We start from the raw sequence: 15,934 nt of genomic DNA on the forward strand, positions 1-15,934 counted from the left end.
GTTCAGGCTGTCATCCCTGACCTGGTGGAAGGGAGAGTGGTTAAAGGGTGCCCAGCACCTGGGGCTACCGCCCCCTACTCTCCACAGCCACAGTGGTTGGAGAGCTTTGAGAGGCCTGGGGCCTGGCTCTCATCCCTGACAACTGTCAGTAACCACGGTGGCTTGCTGTCCGGGTGGACAGAGTTATCCCTGGGGAGGGGAAAAGTGTCACACCCCGGGGATAGAATGGGCAACACCACTGTGTTGGTCCTGGTGGTACTATCCTGCTCCTGGGATACATCTGTGAGCAAAGTAAGGTTAGGTGCTGCACAGATGGGATCCGCAGGAAAGGAGAAAGGTTCCCCATGGATGGGCTTAGTGGGCCCTGAGAGTATGGACAGAGGGATCCAATTGGAGTAAGGAAGGCGAAGAACTGGAGCATGCCCCTGCTGTTGTGGGCCTGGGTCCTTGTTCTGTCGCCTCAAACAGGGAAGTACATCAGGATAGTGATTGTTCTCCCCTGGCTTTAGGCTGGTAGGGGGTCATGTTGGACCTGGCTTTTTGACAGGGACATCCCCAAACTTTTTGCCTCCTTCCTCCTATTTTTTCTGACCTGTTGTGTTGGCTTTTGACCTCTGGGCACTTTACCACTGCTAACCAGTGCTAAAGTGCATATGCTCTCTGGGTAAATTGTACTACTGATTGGTTTATCCATGATTGACTATTTAATTTACTTGTAAGTCCCTGGTAGAGTGCACTACATGTGCCTAGGGAAGGTAGATTAAATGCTACTAGTGGGCCTGCAGCACTGGTTGTGCCACCCACCTCAGTAGCCCCTTAACCCTGTCTCAGGCCTGCCATTGCAAGGCCTGTGTGTGCAGTTTCACTGCCACTTCGACTTGGCATTTAAAAGTACTTGCCAAGCCTAGAACTCCCCTTTTACTACATATAAGTCATCCCTAATGTTGCCCTAGGTAACCCCTAGAGCAGGGTGCGGTGTAGGTAAAAGGCAGGACATGTACCTGTGTAGTTATATGTCCTGGTAGTGTGAAACTCCTAAATTCGTTTTTACACTACTGTGAGGCCTGCTCCTTTCATAGGCTAACATTGGGGCTGCCCTCATACACTGTTGAAGTGGCAGCTGCTGATCTGAAAGGAGCAGGAAGGTCATATTTAGTATGGCCAGAATGGTAATACAAAATCCTGCTGACTGGTGAAGTCGGATTTAATATTACTATTCTAGAAATGCCACTTTTAGAAAGTGAGCATTTCTTTGCACTAAAATCTTGTTGTGCCCTTCAATCCACGTCTGGCTAGGTTTAGTTGACAGCTCCTTGTGCATTCACTCAGACACACCCCAAACACAGGGTACTCAGCCTCACTTGCATACATCTGCATTTTGAATGGGTCTTCCTGGGCTGGGAGGGTGGAGGGCCTGCCCTCACACAAAGGACTGCCACACCCCCTACTGGGACTCTGGCAGACAGGATTGAGCTGAAAGGGAACTTGGTGCATTTCTTAGAGACTCTTTGAAGTCACCCCCACTTCAAAGGCACAACTTAGTATAAAACAGGGCCTCTGCCCTACCTCATCAGACACTTGCTGGAGAAGAAACCTGAACTAGAAACTACATCCTGCCAAGAAGAACTGCCTGGCTGCTCAAAGGACTCACCTGTCTGCTTTCTACAAAGGACTGCTGTCTTGCTGTTGCCCTGCTGCCTTGCTGAACTCTTGTCTGGCTGTGAAAGTGCTCTCCAAGGGCTTGGATAGAGCTTGCCTCCTGTTCCTTGAAGTCTCAGGACCAAAAAGACTTCTTCCTTTCACTTGGACGCTCCGTGCGCCGAAAATTTCGATGCACAGCTTGTTTCGCGGCGAGAAAAACGCCGCACACCGACGCTGATCGACGCGACGCCCTCGGGACGATCGAGACTTCGACGCACAACCTCGCAAGGACAAAGCCGCCCGACTTTCCAGGAGAAATCGACGCGACGCCTACCGTGAGTGCGAAACTTTGACGCACGGCCTCGCAAGGACAACGCCGCCCGACTTCCAAGGAGAAATCGACGCGACGCCTGCCGTGAGACCAAAATTTCGACGCACGGCCTCGCAAGGACAACGCCGCCTGACTTCCAAGGAGAAATCGACGCGACGCCTACCGTGAGATCGAAACTTCGACGCGCAGCCCCGCAGAACGACGCGCAGCCGGAAAATAAGCAGGAGAATCCACGCACAGACCCGGGACATCTGGTAATCCCCGCGATCCACAAAAAGAGACTGTCTGCGCGCCGGAAAACGACGCCCGACTTCCCCGCGTGGAAAAGAACGACGCAAGTCTGTGTGTGCTGAGAGGAAATCGACGCACACACCCCTTTTTCCACGCATCTCTTCTCCTGTGGCCCTCTGAGGAGATTTCCCACCAGAAACCAGGTACTCTGTGCTTGAAAGACACTTTATTGCTTTTTAAAGACTTAAAGACACTTAATATCACTTTTCAGTGATATCTTTACAAATTCGTATTGCAACTTTGATCGTTTTGACCTACAATTACCCAGATAAATATTATATATTTTTCTAAATACTGTGTGGTGTATTTTTGTGGTGTTATGCTATGGTGTTGTATGATTTATTGCACAAATGCTTTACACATTGCCTTCTAAGTTAAGCCTGACTGCTCGTGCCAAGCTACCGGAGGGTGAGCACAGGCTGATTTTGGATTGTGTGTGACTTACCCTGACTAGAGTGAGGGTTCTTGCTTGGACAGAGGGCAACCTAACTGCCAACCAAAAACCCCATTTCTAACAATAGCTTAGAATCCTGTAGCAAATTTGCATCTCAAAAATGCAAGTACACTTGGGATTGGTAATTCTGAGTGCATAAGTATTAAACATACATGAGCCCGATACTTTCAATGTGGGTCTCAGTGCTCATTGAGGTGAAAATAATGCTCTGCATCTGGGATTTAAGTTTGTAGTCAGAAAAGATGCACTTTGCAAGAGCTCATTGAGGCCGTCCATGTGGAGGTACCATTACTTAGATATCAATGCACACCTCAATTCAAGCAAAAGACGCATTGTAGGAGATGTGTGTATGTTTCAATTCTACTGCATCATGTAAGTTAGAATAGAGGAGTGATGAAGCAACTTTGTTAATGTCTGGAAACCACTGTATTGTGCATGGAGTGGGATTGGAAATCTCAGAAGAAAACATTGTAAAAGATTTATGAATACTGAGCTAAGAATGCAATATAATAGTCAGTGCTACAAGACCAAACACATATATAGTTCAACAGCACCATTCTGCATGCAGGGAAGTTATACTTTGTAAGAGGCCTTAGATGTGTCACTACCTCACTACTGGCATTCAAGATGAACATTGGGTTAGAAGTTACAGGAATGGGATAGTTGTGTGCCATGCAAGTCAGAACAGATGCAAGATGATGCTGGACTTGTCTCTGAACTGTAGTATCTTGAATGGCACCAGAAAAACCATTGGCGATATTGCAAAACCTCTGTCTGTATGTCAGTACTGGGATGGCAGTTAGGGTAGAGCTAGCTCATGGAAGTTTGGTGGATCTCCCCGGTATGGGGTAGCACTTCAAGGACTAGCAGGATGTTCATTGTGAGATGTTTTAGCATAAGGACAACAGCACAGAATGCAGTTCAGGTTAGAAATGCATTGCGAGAGCTCTGCAGATGTCTCAGTATTTGGATTGTAGTGCCTGGTGCAGCCTTGAACAGAGACACATTGTGAGAGCTCGATGGGTATCTGATCACAGGGATAACATTGTAGGGAGATGATGAGGATAGAGGTGTGAAATGTGCTATGTGGTAAGTGGAAGTTCCACACATATGGAAGGAGGTCTGAGGACCGGGATAGACCAGCTCCACACCTAGGGGTTGTTTGTAGAGAACGGTAGTTCCCATCATAGGGAGGGGTCTGTGGACAGCAGTATCTCTAAAGCAATCACTTGGTGCCTGTAGCATCATTTGCCTCTTTGCAATAATCACGCATGTCTAGCCCTGCAATTAATTCTAATATCTGGTTTACCAGATGGCTCTATCTGCATCAAACATTGTGATTCCAATTCCATTTATAGTGATGTTGTTTAGTTGTGCTAAGGACGCCTACAGCTCTCAGAATAAACCGATTTGATAAATGAAGACATAGGAACAACAAACCTTTGTACAGTTTTCGTAGAGGAAGCAGGCTAAAACACGTTTGTTTTTGGAATCCTAGTTTCAAAATGAATACGCCATGGTATTTCGTAAGGTGAAACAAATACAGGAAAACCATACAAATGCATTTGGATTCCTTTACTGAGCTAATATGCATTTGATGTGTGTGATATCTTATTTTCACACTCCTGCTTTCACACAAAATAAATGATTTTGCCATTTGCAACCCTCCGTTGTTCTTTGTCTTCCTTTTACCTTGCCCACATACCTGTACTTGCTTCTGTCTTCTAACACGGTGACAATTGTTTCTATGTAGTCAGGCAGTGAAAAGGCAGGTGAAGAGCCCTGCTGCAGAAACGAGGTCCTCACCATTGATATGGATTCTATGACAAGAATTTACTGCCTCAAAATGCTATTTTTACAAAACCATTTGTTTCTTCCAGTGCCAGTGAGCTACTAATGTAAATGTACAGTAATGAATTGGTATGCAAGAGATGAAAGTCCCATTAGCAAGCCTTAACGATTACATACCTCCCTCTCTTAACCAATAGCAAATCAATTCTACTGATGAAGCCTCCAGTCCCTTCCATTAACTTGTTATTAATGGCACATACACAATTAAGGCAATACTGACAACAGAAAAGAGAGTTTCACGCTTCATCTCATATTCAAAGTGTACCAAGGAGACCATGGATGGACACTGCAGTCTTTTACAGATATGCCAAATGGTTGCCGCAAAGGCTGAGGTTTTGAGTGGAAATATGTTTACTTCCTTTATTCCATTTCAGAGGCTTTCTGATAGTGCCAAAGGACTATCCCCCTCTGTTTTCACTTCTGTTTCCTTGTGGCATTTGGCGTCCCCAAAACAACTATGCATGTACTTTCACACTGCAGCCACTTCTTTCTCCAACAAAGCCAGTTAATACTTATTTTCAAGTGGTGCAGCTAATGACTGAATAGAATGGTGCTGTCGTAGTAAGAGTAACTGAGATGCCTACAACGAAGGAGGAGGGAGGTTAGACTAAGAATTTCTATTACATAGAGAAAGGGTCAGTCTCGGCACGTTTCCAGGGAGGGACAGATTCACAATGGCTTCAACTGACACACAGTAGAGAGCCACCCAAAGAGACCACATTCAATTCAGAGGGCTTGCAATGAGATGTGTTCAGATCAGTACTTCCAAATCAGAGAAGGCATAAGGCTTCAATGATGATGCTTACAATGCATTGAAAGTCCTTCGCCATGCAACTTGCTGGGTGTGGAATCTTGCAATGTGCATTGTTTTCAATAGATGGTTTATATAGGTACTGTATGTTTCATGTCTTTGGTTTCTATTGTCAGATGATGCATATTGATACTGTAATTTTATTGGTCAAGCACTCATTCTCTTTTAGAATGTTTATATGCTTTGTGTTGAATGTAGGATCAGTTGGTGGGGACCCCTGGGCCCTTGTGTATTGTGGAAGCTGTTGTGTTATTTGCTTCCATTAAACCTCTACACACGCCTCTGGAGTAGAGTTTTCCTCGATACTACTGTGGGTTTCTACCAAAGTGGTTCTAAGAAAAATTTGGGAAGACTGAAGAGAGATTACAACTCAATTAAAAAAGACAAACCTTTCTATGCACATCATAGACAGAAAATACATCCATTTCTCCATTGCATAATTATCTTTTTATAAAGGCATCACAGGCAATACATTTTTTCTATACTATATTCTAAAACCATGAGTGGAAGATAAGGGAGCAAAATGGATTAGGACTAACATCAAAGAAGTGCCCACTCTGAATCAAGTTGCATCAGGTTCATCATTCTGTACAGCTGGTGGTAAAATAATGTAAATCTTTATAGTTGTAACTGAGGGTGTAGGTTATACGCACCCAACCAATATGAGTGGAGTAATTTCCATCCTGTTACTGGCTGTTCCTGTCTTTCCAATAACAATCGTCTGTGTTATAAAAAATCTGCCCATGTAGAGAAATCCTTGCGTCTAACCGGAAGACTGAGGGCATTAACCTAATCAAATCAAACATATCAGTTCTGACTTGAACTGTACATTAGTACATCACTCTGTTACTGTTCAGTAAAACTCCAAGTAAACCTTCATTGCTTACTTATCATATGAGCATTCCATATTTGTGGGCATTTCAGAGAAATTCGCCATGAAGTGAAGTGGAGGCCTCTAAGAGATGGAGCTGCAGTGTATGACCTTGGCAGGGCACGATGTTTAGACTCAGTAATACTATGGCTCAGGCATGGTGGTTACCCTCTTATGTGCCAATGATCCTTGTAGCTGATATACAAGTAAGCCATTGTCCAATTGACCATCTGGCCACTCAGCTGTGGTTCATGTGGATTTATGCTAGCGGCAGAGTCTCCTCACATTTGTAAAAACAAAGCAAACAGGTTCTTTAATGGAATCATATTGATGGGTTGTTCTTGCATAAACACGCTTCCCCCCGTGCCCCAGATGTCAATAACCTAACACTGCAAGTTGTGGCTTAGGTATTCTCACCCTTGATGTACAGAGATCCTACAGTACTACTTTTGAATCCTAGTTGTACACAAGTGGATAGACCTTTGTCTCGAATTGAGGCTTCATAATAACAGTTCAATAGCATATCAATAGCAGTGAAGCAAATTTTCATCACACTAATTACAGAGGGTAGTACATTTCTAAACCACAAAGTTTTATTAACAGAGTACCAAAATTACAAACTCAAATCAGTCAGATTAGTCATAAATCTATAAACACCTGGTTACAGCATGATTCCATACAATCCAAAACAAATCAGAATAACAAGCACAGAGCCCAGTTACTTAACTATTATTGTACACAAATCAAAAAAGATTTGGTTCCCCTAAAGGGAAATTCCTTAATGCTAAGCTAAGGTTTCAAGTGAAATCAATGAACATCTAAGCAGCGGGTGTCAGCTAATGAAGCCTCGGAGCTGGAACCAAATGAAGGTTCCAGTGAGGCAAGCAAGAAGAATGTTTGCTTGAGAATTTAACTCTATGAGCATCAATAGGATAAATTGAGGGGCATCTGATTCAAAGATGTGCAGGAGTCATCTGACTTGAATATGTTACCAAAGTACAATTAAAATACAATATTCAACAAACGGTAACACATCCTGCAGTTCCCAAAACACGAGAACCAACCATAATCTAAAATCAAACGTTGAAGGGTATGCGTCCTCTTTCCCAGACACCACACAAAAGAGGCCCTCATCTCCATCGCCTTTGAAGATATCTTGCTCTGGGCACAGATGCACAAAACTAATTGTTAGGTGACAGTCAAACTATCAACAATCATTATGACGCCGATTAAAATGACTGAACAATTATAACAAAATTATTGCAGCTAACTTGGCTCCTGAAATGTAAACAAAGAGTGAGATAGCACATTAAAAGCCAAAGGCACAGTTTCAATGTTAGCAGGAACTTTCATTCTGAGGCCTCCATGGACTACGGCTAACTTAAGGTGAACACTCTTCAACTATTAATCTAAATTTTAAATCACTCTTCGATATATGTATGCAATGATTACATATGATGCCATTAACAAATTGTTAAACAAAATTAAAAATAGCGACAAAGCTTCACCACCATCCAGTCCACAAGATATAGTAAGCGGGTCTTGACACAATAAAGTTTAAAGTGTGGCAGACTCAGCCCATCTATGTAAAACGTTTTCTACATAAGAAGTACTTTCTTTTCAGGATTCTGTTGACTGATTTTAGTGGCCCTCATCACTCACCAAAAATGTAATACTGGAAGGGATGAAGACGTTCGAATCTGAGCTGGAATACTCTTTAAGATTATCAGAAACTGTAGCAGCAGCATTTTAGTTAAGAATATTTCATTCTATATTGCCATTGTAAACTTCTGTTATATCTATAGCCTGTGGCTCAAGCTGTCAAATAGACGCTTAAAGTACAAAGCGTACAATGTTAATGTTCAATAAAATATTACTGTTGTGAAAAAATGGGAATTGATGTCATCACAGATTGATGTCAAACCCTTTCCTGACTTCACTAATTGCATTTTGGTCCACAATATGTTAGATTACCAGCAGTGATCACCTCAGTATATCAAGTGGGGTTATCAGCTACAATGTAGAAAAGGCTTTATCAATTTGGAATACCTCTACATGGGTAAGTCAGAATAGTCATATATACAATACTTTTGGCACCAATTAGTAATAGGTCTTAGCAGCGCTGAATGATTTAGCACAGAAATATAAACATTAAATATATTTTGGACATTGTTCTCCAAACAGTAGCTTGTGAATTCTGAAATCACACTCATTTTATTTTTAACACACATTTCTTAATTTTGCTATACAAATATTAATGCATTCAAGCTAGAACTTCCAATTTACCAGACTAGGCTTCACACTGGAGTTGTACTTACAGGTAGCTGGAGATCTACCAGTAGCTCATGAGCTACTTATTTGAGAAGGCTGGACTAAGATATCCAAACAGCACCCACTTCCGGTCAAAAACGCCATAAAGCAGCAATTAAAATGTCACAGCAGCAAAGAGCATGCAATGGCTATAACAAAAGGAATATGTGATGCCCTGTCATCATGGGCCAATGCAACCATCCACGAAATTTCATGGTTTTGATGGACAGACCATCCAAGCAATGGCAAACCATGAAAGACACAAAGAAGCCAAGGTCTGAGGGGAGCTGACCCCTCTCTCTTGCCACACTTCTTTTTGTATTTTTGAAGAATTGATGACATGAGGCCCACCAAACAACTCTAACGTTGTGCAATGGCTTGACTGACCCAAAGCCCACTCTCTCTCCGTAATTCTTAGACTACTTTGTTTATTGAGTTTCACAACCAACAACCCTTTACATTATCTACTGTCAGTAGCTTTGAGGTCCGCAACTGTAGTACAATATTCACTCACCTACATTTGTTCGTCTCCTGTGTCTTATATCACAGAAATAGTCTCACATCACATATTCGTCTTAATTGACTTCCCTTGGCTTGTTCTTGGCCTCAGTCACAGTGGTTTACCCTCTGTGGTGGTTGTTTTACCCTGCAGCACCTTTTCTCACTCCAATTCTTCCTCTGAGTTCCTCTAGGAGCCCCACTTTACTGTAAGTTTTTGAAGTATTATTGATGGGTCATTCACACAGCTAAAGCTTTCTGTAGCTCCTGCCCATAAAGACCCCCTGAATCATAAACTTAAATAATATCAACATCACAAAGACCCCATAATCATAAACATAAATAATATCCACATCACAAAGTAATCAGTCAGTGTCACTGATTTAACTACTAGGGATCTGGATGAGAACCTCTGACCCAGAAAGTTCCCAATCCCTACAGTGGTTAGCATTCTAGTGTTCCTCAGATACCACTGTCCAATCTTCCACAGTTGCCTGTCCTTTCCAGGTCTGAATCGTGTAATCCTTTGACTGAAGTGAGGAGTGCACTTACGTTGTTGTGATTACAGAACATGGGTCTGAGAGGGCTAATTATGTGTATGTGTCTCAGAGACTCTCATCAACATCACCCTCACCCTGTCCTACCCTGACGTCCTGAAAGGCTTTCACTTCGAAAATACCAGTTTTTTTTATTGCCAATTGTTGTTGACGACATTTCGACCCAAGAGGTGAGTAAAGGGTCAACATCAGGACAAAAAACACATTTATGCAGAGCTAACGGGTAGCTCCCAGTCGAATTACAGGTTACAATCTGGATTAGGGCACAAAATTAGTCCTGAGTTTGGGACAGCGCAACATATATCAGCTTTGTAGAAAGACTGAGTCCTGCCGACAGCACACCCGCATACTTTAATGTGGGTGCACAATCAGAAGGACTGAGCCCTACGCTACAGCTCTAGGAGTCTGATTCACTAGATTCAAAGTCAAAATCCTCATCATTGCCACATCGAAGTATTTGTAGAGTTCTTCCATTCGCTGTGATATATTCCAGTTGCCCATTTCTACAGTGCTGATATATTTACCCATTAGCTCTGTAAAAATGTGTTTTTTGTCCTGAAGATGACCCGTTAATCAGCTATTAGGTCGAAAAATTGTCGACACAATTGTCATACAGACAAATTAAGTCGGTTAGTTAGGAGCCTTGGACTCAACCATCACCAAAACTAGAAATGATGTGTATTATCCTCGTTGCTGACCTACTAATTGTCTGTTGCCTTATCTTTAATCATTTTTTATTGATGCCCTTTGTGATCATGTTATTTCACAGAGCACTAGTACTTGTTTTTTGTAGAACCCTATGTGCTATCAATATATAAAGAATTGTTTCACAGAATTTAGGTCTCCAGTTGTTGGCATTCATGTTTTTATCTGATTCGAGTTGCTTGATAATCTACAATTGATTCCAAACGCATTTGTAATGATACCTAGAAGGATACTTGTTCTAAATTTAAGATACCCTGTCCTTGGTGGGTCTAGTGGCTGCTCCTGTAGTTTTACAGTTATCAATTAACATATTTGGATTTCCTAGATTCTTTATATGTTCAGCCATGTCTGGTTCCTCCTCCTACAATCTGGATGTTGTCCAGCCACTTTGAGGCTTGTGGGGTAGATTGTTCCTCTCAACAACTGGATGCTTCCAGTAATTAAAGAGTTCTTGGTAATTTTCCTTTTCAATTTCTTGCTGGGAATTTCATCATTTGGGGGTAGTCACCAATCAGAGAAGAAGGTGTGTTAATAAGCCCTGATGGTTGTCAGGCCATACTGTGAGATACTTCCTCTGTTAGGGTCATCTAAGTTAAGGATTGGTGACTCTTTCTTTTTTTTATTCAGTGAGTTTGGATTCATTTTTCCTGGCGAAGGGTAAATGGATGCATGATCAGAATGTGTCCCCTCTTGGTTGCTGAACAGTACAATATAATTTATTTCTGAGACGTCAATGATATCTTTACTGAGACAGATGGACTGAGGATATCGGTTTTGCCATTTAGTAGACACATACTTTCTCCATCTGCAATGTTAATCTATTTTGTGACTTTTAAGACTTCAAATTCACCATTGATAGCTTGATGAGTAGATCAACAAAATGATGTTTCGATCACCCGAGCAGGAACGTGGACAACCGGACCAGGCTCCTTCCAAATCTGTATTTTTTGTGATGATGATGATTCTGAGTTTAACTGACCTCTCCCCTGTGAAAAAAAATGAAACAATAACAAGAAGCATATGTGTGAATGTGTTTCGGATTATTGTCCTTTTATTTGTTATGCAAATTATGCAAAACATTTCCATTAAACTCAGTTTTTTGTGCTTTTAGGTCTACGTAAGAAGTTGGATTTTATTCAAGCAGTAGTTAATCTGTGTTGCAGCAATGAACGCTTCAGGCAATAACACTGAGTGCCAGCCACAGAAGATACACATTTTTATCCCAGTTTTTCTGAGCTTTGTTTTTTTCTGTGGTTTTATACTGAACTGTATCAGTTTGTGGATTTTTTGGTTTCGCATAAAGCAATGGAACTCAACCACGATTCTCCAGTTCAACTTGGCCATCTCTGATGCCATCATAACACCGGCCGCACCTCTTATCATCATCTACTCCTTGACTGACGACTGGACTTTTGGTACATTCCTCTGCCAGTTCAAGGTTTTCCTCCTGAGTACTCACATGTATGGAAGTATCTACTTTCTTACTCTCATCAGCCTACACCGGTACTTCACAGTTGTCCACAATGTGAAAAGATCTATCCTAACCAGAAACTCCTTCATTAAGAAAGTTTCCCTTGTAGTATGGGGGTGCCTCCTTTTCCAAGGAATTCCATTTTTTATTATATTGAAAACAACCAAAATACAAGATACTACTAAATGTTTGAGCTTCCATCAAACTGAGATGGCTGTGCTGTACTTTGTATGGAACTGGGTCATCATATTTTCTGGGCTCCTTATTCCCTTTGGAATCACCATCATTTGTTACACCTTACTGGGCAAATTCATATTAAAAATGAACCCAATGAATACAGTGACCAAAGTAATGAAATCAAAATCCATCCAAACCATAAGTGTGTCTTTAGTTATATTTATCATTTGCTATGTGCCAGTGCATATTACAAGGACAATTGGAGTCACAATTAAGCTGTTTTTTTCAACATATTGTGGATTATTAGAGAGGGTGGAAATTGCATATTATATAACATGGATGTTATCAGGAACCAATTGTTGTCTTGATCCCATTTTGTACTGCTTTGCTTCAGACAAGTTTTATTCCCTCTTTAAGGGATCATTATATTTCTTGCCATGTCTGAGAGCCGGTTTATCCAAAGGGACCAGGAATCAAAGATTCCGGTTCCAGCCAGGAGAAACAGGTTCTGGAGCAGCCTCCGGGGACTCCCAACTTGGGCACATCACAATAGGGACTGCTGTTACAGATGTACCATCGTCAGGCTCTGGGAATATTGAGGCATCAGAAAATGAGGACTCACTGATGAACTGATCAAGAGCCTAGCTAAGGACACTGGGTTTTTGACTTGTGGACAACTATCTGACAGTCTTCCATCTGATTCCAGTCATTGGTGATTTTCTTCATTGTAAAAAATGGACCTATTCATGCTATCACCTAATGTCATATGATATATGCTTATAATATAGCTACGGAAATAGTGTGTAATAAAGGAAAGCTGACATTTGGAAGATAAGCATTACTTGCAGTAGCTACTCAGAGAACAATGAACAATATTTCGATTAACAGATAAACCCCTCTTCTCAAGCAGTCCAGAATGAATTTATCTAATTTAAAGTGCTCTCTAGAGGTGAAAATTCATCTTTTATACTCATCCCACAGTTTACAGTAAAAAGCCACATGGATATCCATTATGATTCCATCATAATTCCAGCCACCTGGGTGGTCTAACCAAAGATATCTATAACCTAGTGAGATGAATACATATTACAAAATGGGGAAACATCACAGCAAAATAAAAGCTGATGGAGAAGTAGTATGATTCCAGTTCTCAGTTCTATTTTACTGTATTTTGATAGAATCTTCCATACCGCTGCGATCACTAGTATCTTTTGATTTTGTTGGATTTTCTGACAATGCTGAAAGCATCACTATTACCTGCGATACCCCATTCTCATGTCTTTGACCTGCATTTGCTAGTGGTTGACGATCCTTATGCAATTCATTTGGTTTAATTTGGGTTGGCTTCAGTGTACAATACATGGTAAGATCAAACACATAACTGACATGAAGTATATATATATATATTCACAAGTCTGAGCTGCAAGATGGCTGCCACCACTTGAAGTGGTGGTAGCCAATCAGATCCCAGCTGATCTGTCAAATATGTGGACTCTCCGCGTCTCTAGATATATATAATATTTTTTAATTACTTAAAAACTACTGAACGGATTTACACCAGATTACAAAAGGAGAACTTTATACCAATTATGGTGTAATTCTGTTCCACGTTTTGGGCTGTAATTGTGTTAAAATCTCTATGTTTTTCTCAGCCCCCGCTTGATGAATCATTCTGAAACTTTCCAGACAGCAGCTGAACTGACTGGCATGGTGGGCGTCATTTCCACCACTTATTAATGGTATATCAAATAAAGGTCCCGGCCACACTCCTATATGCTCTTGAGGGCACAGATATCCCTAAATGGAATTTTTTAGATAGGATGGAAGGGCAGATACTAAGACGATTAGCCCTGTGTAATATTTCGGCTTCAGTGGCAGCCTTAAGGCTCGAATTTGGTACTAAGAATGTTTTCGTATTGGGCCTTGTGGCTGTGGTTAGGAGAGCTTATAGTTTAGGCCACAGTAAGGCAGCTACCTTAAGAAATCTAGCTTTTTTAGAAATCTTTAATAGATTGAAAGAAAAATGTATGTTTTAAAAAAATTATAATCTAGCTTTACAACTGCTTGAACTATGATTTGATTCAATCCTCCCAGCCCATTACTCATAAAACTCTTTTAAAAGAAACATCCTGGTTGAAAAGTTTCTCCTCTGATTTACAGTTCTGCAGTAATAAAAGGAGACTGTCCAGGTTAACCGAATCAGTAACTCTTAAACAATCTCAGCCTTACCTTTCTTGGAATCTTCCTAATGGGATAAGGCGCTTGTACCTTTTGCTGAGATTATCTAGCTTGCCCCGTAGAGAGCTTAACTCCAAATGGGATGGTTCTGATAATAATTGTGATCTATGTCAAATGGGTGTGCAGAATTGTAAATATGTTCTATTTATTTGTCTGGCTTTAGCCTCGGCCAGGAAAAAATGGCTAAAACCTGTCTATCTGCACTTTAATATTCGCTCAGTAGGAGAAGCTTTGGAAGCCCTCTTTAATCCTCTCAATGAACTCTTCTGTTCTAGGATTTTTAAATTCTTTAAGTCTTTTTTAAATCTCTACTGAGTGTCCTGTGTGGGTGATAAGTATGAAGTTTGAAAATGTACTTTACAGGGAAGAATGGAGAACTCTATAAGATCTCCTAGTGTTTTCTAATTTGCATTTACTGCTAAAGGTCGTTCGTCTTGAACTTAATTTTTTATTCCAGTTTGGAAGTATATGTTTCATATGTGTTTTATTGTAGAAAATGTTATGGTATGTGCGGGTTCTCTATGAGAAGTCTCCCTATGGTTGCATGTCGTACTGTCTGAGGTACTCTATGTTTTTTTCCCTCAGAATATTTAATGCTTATACCCTGGAGGCTAATTCGTATAACTAGAATAATTCGATCAACTTTAGACCCGCTACTATGATGTTTTACGTGAGCAATGTATTTGTATAATTATTGAGCTTATTCTTGATCTTCTGTGGAATTTTTATATGAATGTTCTTAGGTTGTTTTATGTTTTTAGGATTTGGTTTAGCATGTGGACTCCTTAGGAGTTCCAATTTATGAAATAAAAAACTTGAAACTTGACTGGCATACTAGTCAAATGGCACCAAACGTATTAGCAAAACAGAAACTGCTCTTCCTATTGAAACTAGAACCTAGCACCCACCAGTATGTTATATATTACACAAACCTGTTCAGTTTTTAAAATTATGTTTTTCAATATCCCAAAAAACAGTTTTGTTTAAGTGGTGAGGCCAATTTGTGTTTCTTCAACATGTTCTAGTGGTATAATTTTTCTGAAGAGTGAACCTATACATTATTTATTGAATATCTGGTTAGAATGTCAGCAATTGACTTTATTACCACAGCATCCTAAAGCAACTTCTAGCGAGACATTTAGAAGGTGGATTTTAACTGCTCTACTCTGCTGCAAGGTTCCACCAGGTCTTTTCCTTGTCATAAAAGATGAAATGAGTGCTTCCCATGGTCCATACAGAATTATAGGAAAGAGGTATTAAGCCATAAATGGTATTTCATTACTTGGTTGCTGAGCGTAAGCTTCTATTCTACAGAAACTCGGGTACTCTGGGAGTTTGAGAGTAACTGCAAGAACCATATTATAATATTATTATTGTTGTGATTCACTTAAAAACAAATCTACTAAATGTTGGGTAATAACAATTGTATGAATTTGATAAATGTATAGTTTTTTATTACAATAAAACAGTACTTTCACAAGCAAGCGGATCCATTTTTTATTATACCTAAGCATGTTAAAATGCTATTATAACCTCAGAATATTAATTTCCTAACTGCAGTGATTACTCAGCTATTCTACAAGACTAGAGTTTTGCATTGCTGTGTAAGGGCAGTGGCTCCTTTCTTATCAGATTTCACCTCTATATTTTCATTTCTGGCACCTTGGGCAAAATGTGCTAAAGGCAGCAAATGCCAGCCTGGTGCTGTATCTGTTTACTATCTTAAGT

At 40.7% G+C, this 15,934-nt stretch overlaps 1 protein-coding gene across 1 annotated transcript in view; it reads left to right on the forward strand.

Moving 5' to 3' along the window:
- The window catches only part of LOC138301140 (lysophosphatidic acid receptor 6-like), a 33,845-nt gene extending 18,165 nt beyond the window's left edge, over nt 1-15,680 (forward strand). The window contains exon 2 of the mRNA XM_069241283.1: nt 11,432-15,680. Within this exon, the coding sequence (XP_069097384.1) occupies nt 11,486-12,601 (1,116 nt within the window). The 5' untranslated portion in view covers nt 11,432-11,485 and the 3' untranslated portion in view covers nt 12,602-15,680. The remainder of the gene's footprint in view (nt 1-11,431) is intronic.
- The last annotated feature ends 254 nt before the right edge of the window (nt 15,681-15,934 follow it).

Source organism: Pleurodeles waltl, chromosome 6 (genome assembly GCF_031143425.1).
Source record: "Pleurodeles waltl isolate 20211129_DDA chromosome 6, aPleWal1.hap1.20221129, whole genome shotgun sequence".
In the NCBI taxonomy this organism is placed as follows: Eukaryota; Metazoa; Chordata; class Amphibia; order Caudata; family Salamandridae; genus Pleurodeles; species Pleurodeles waltl.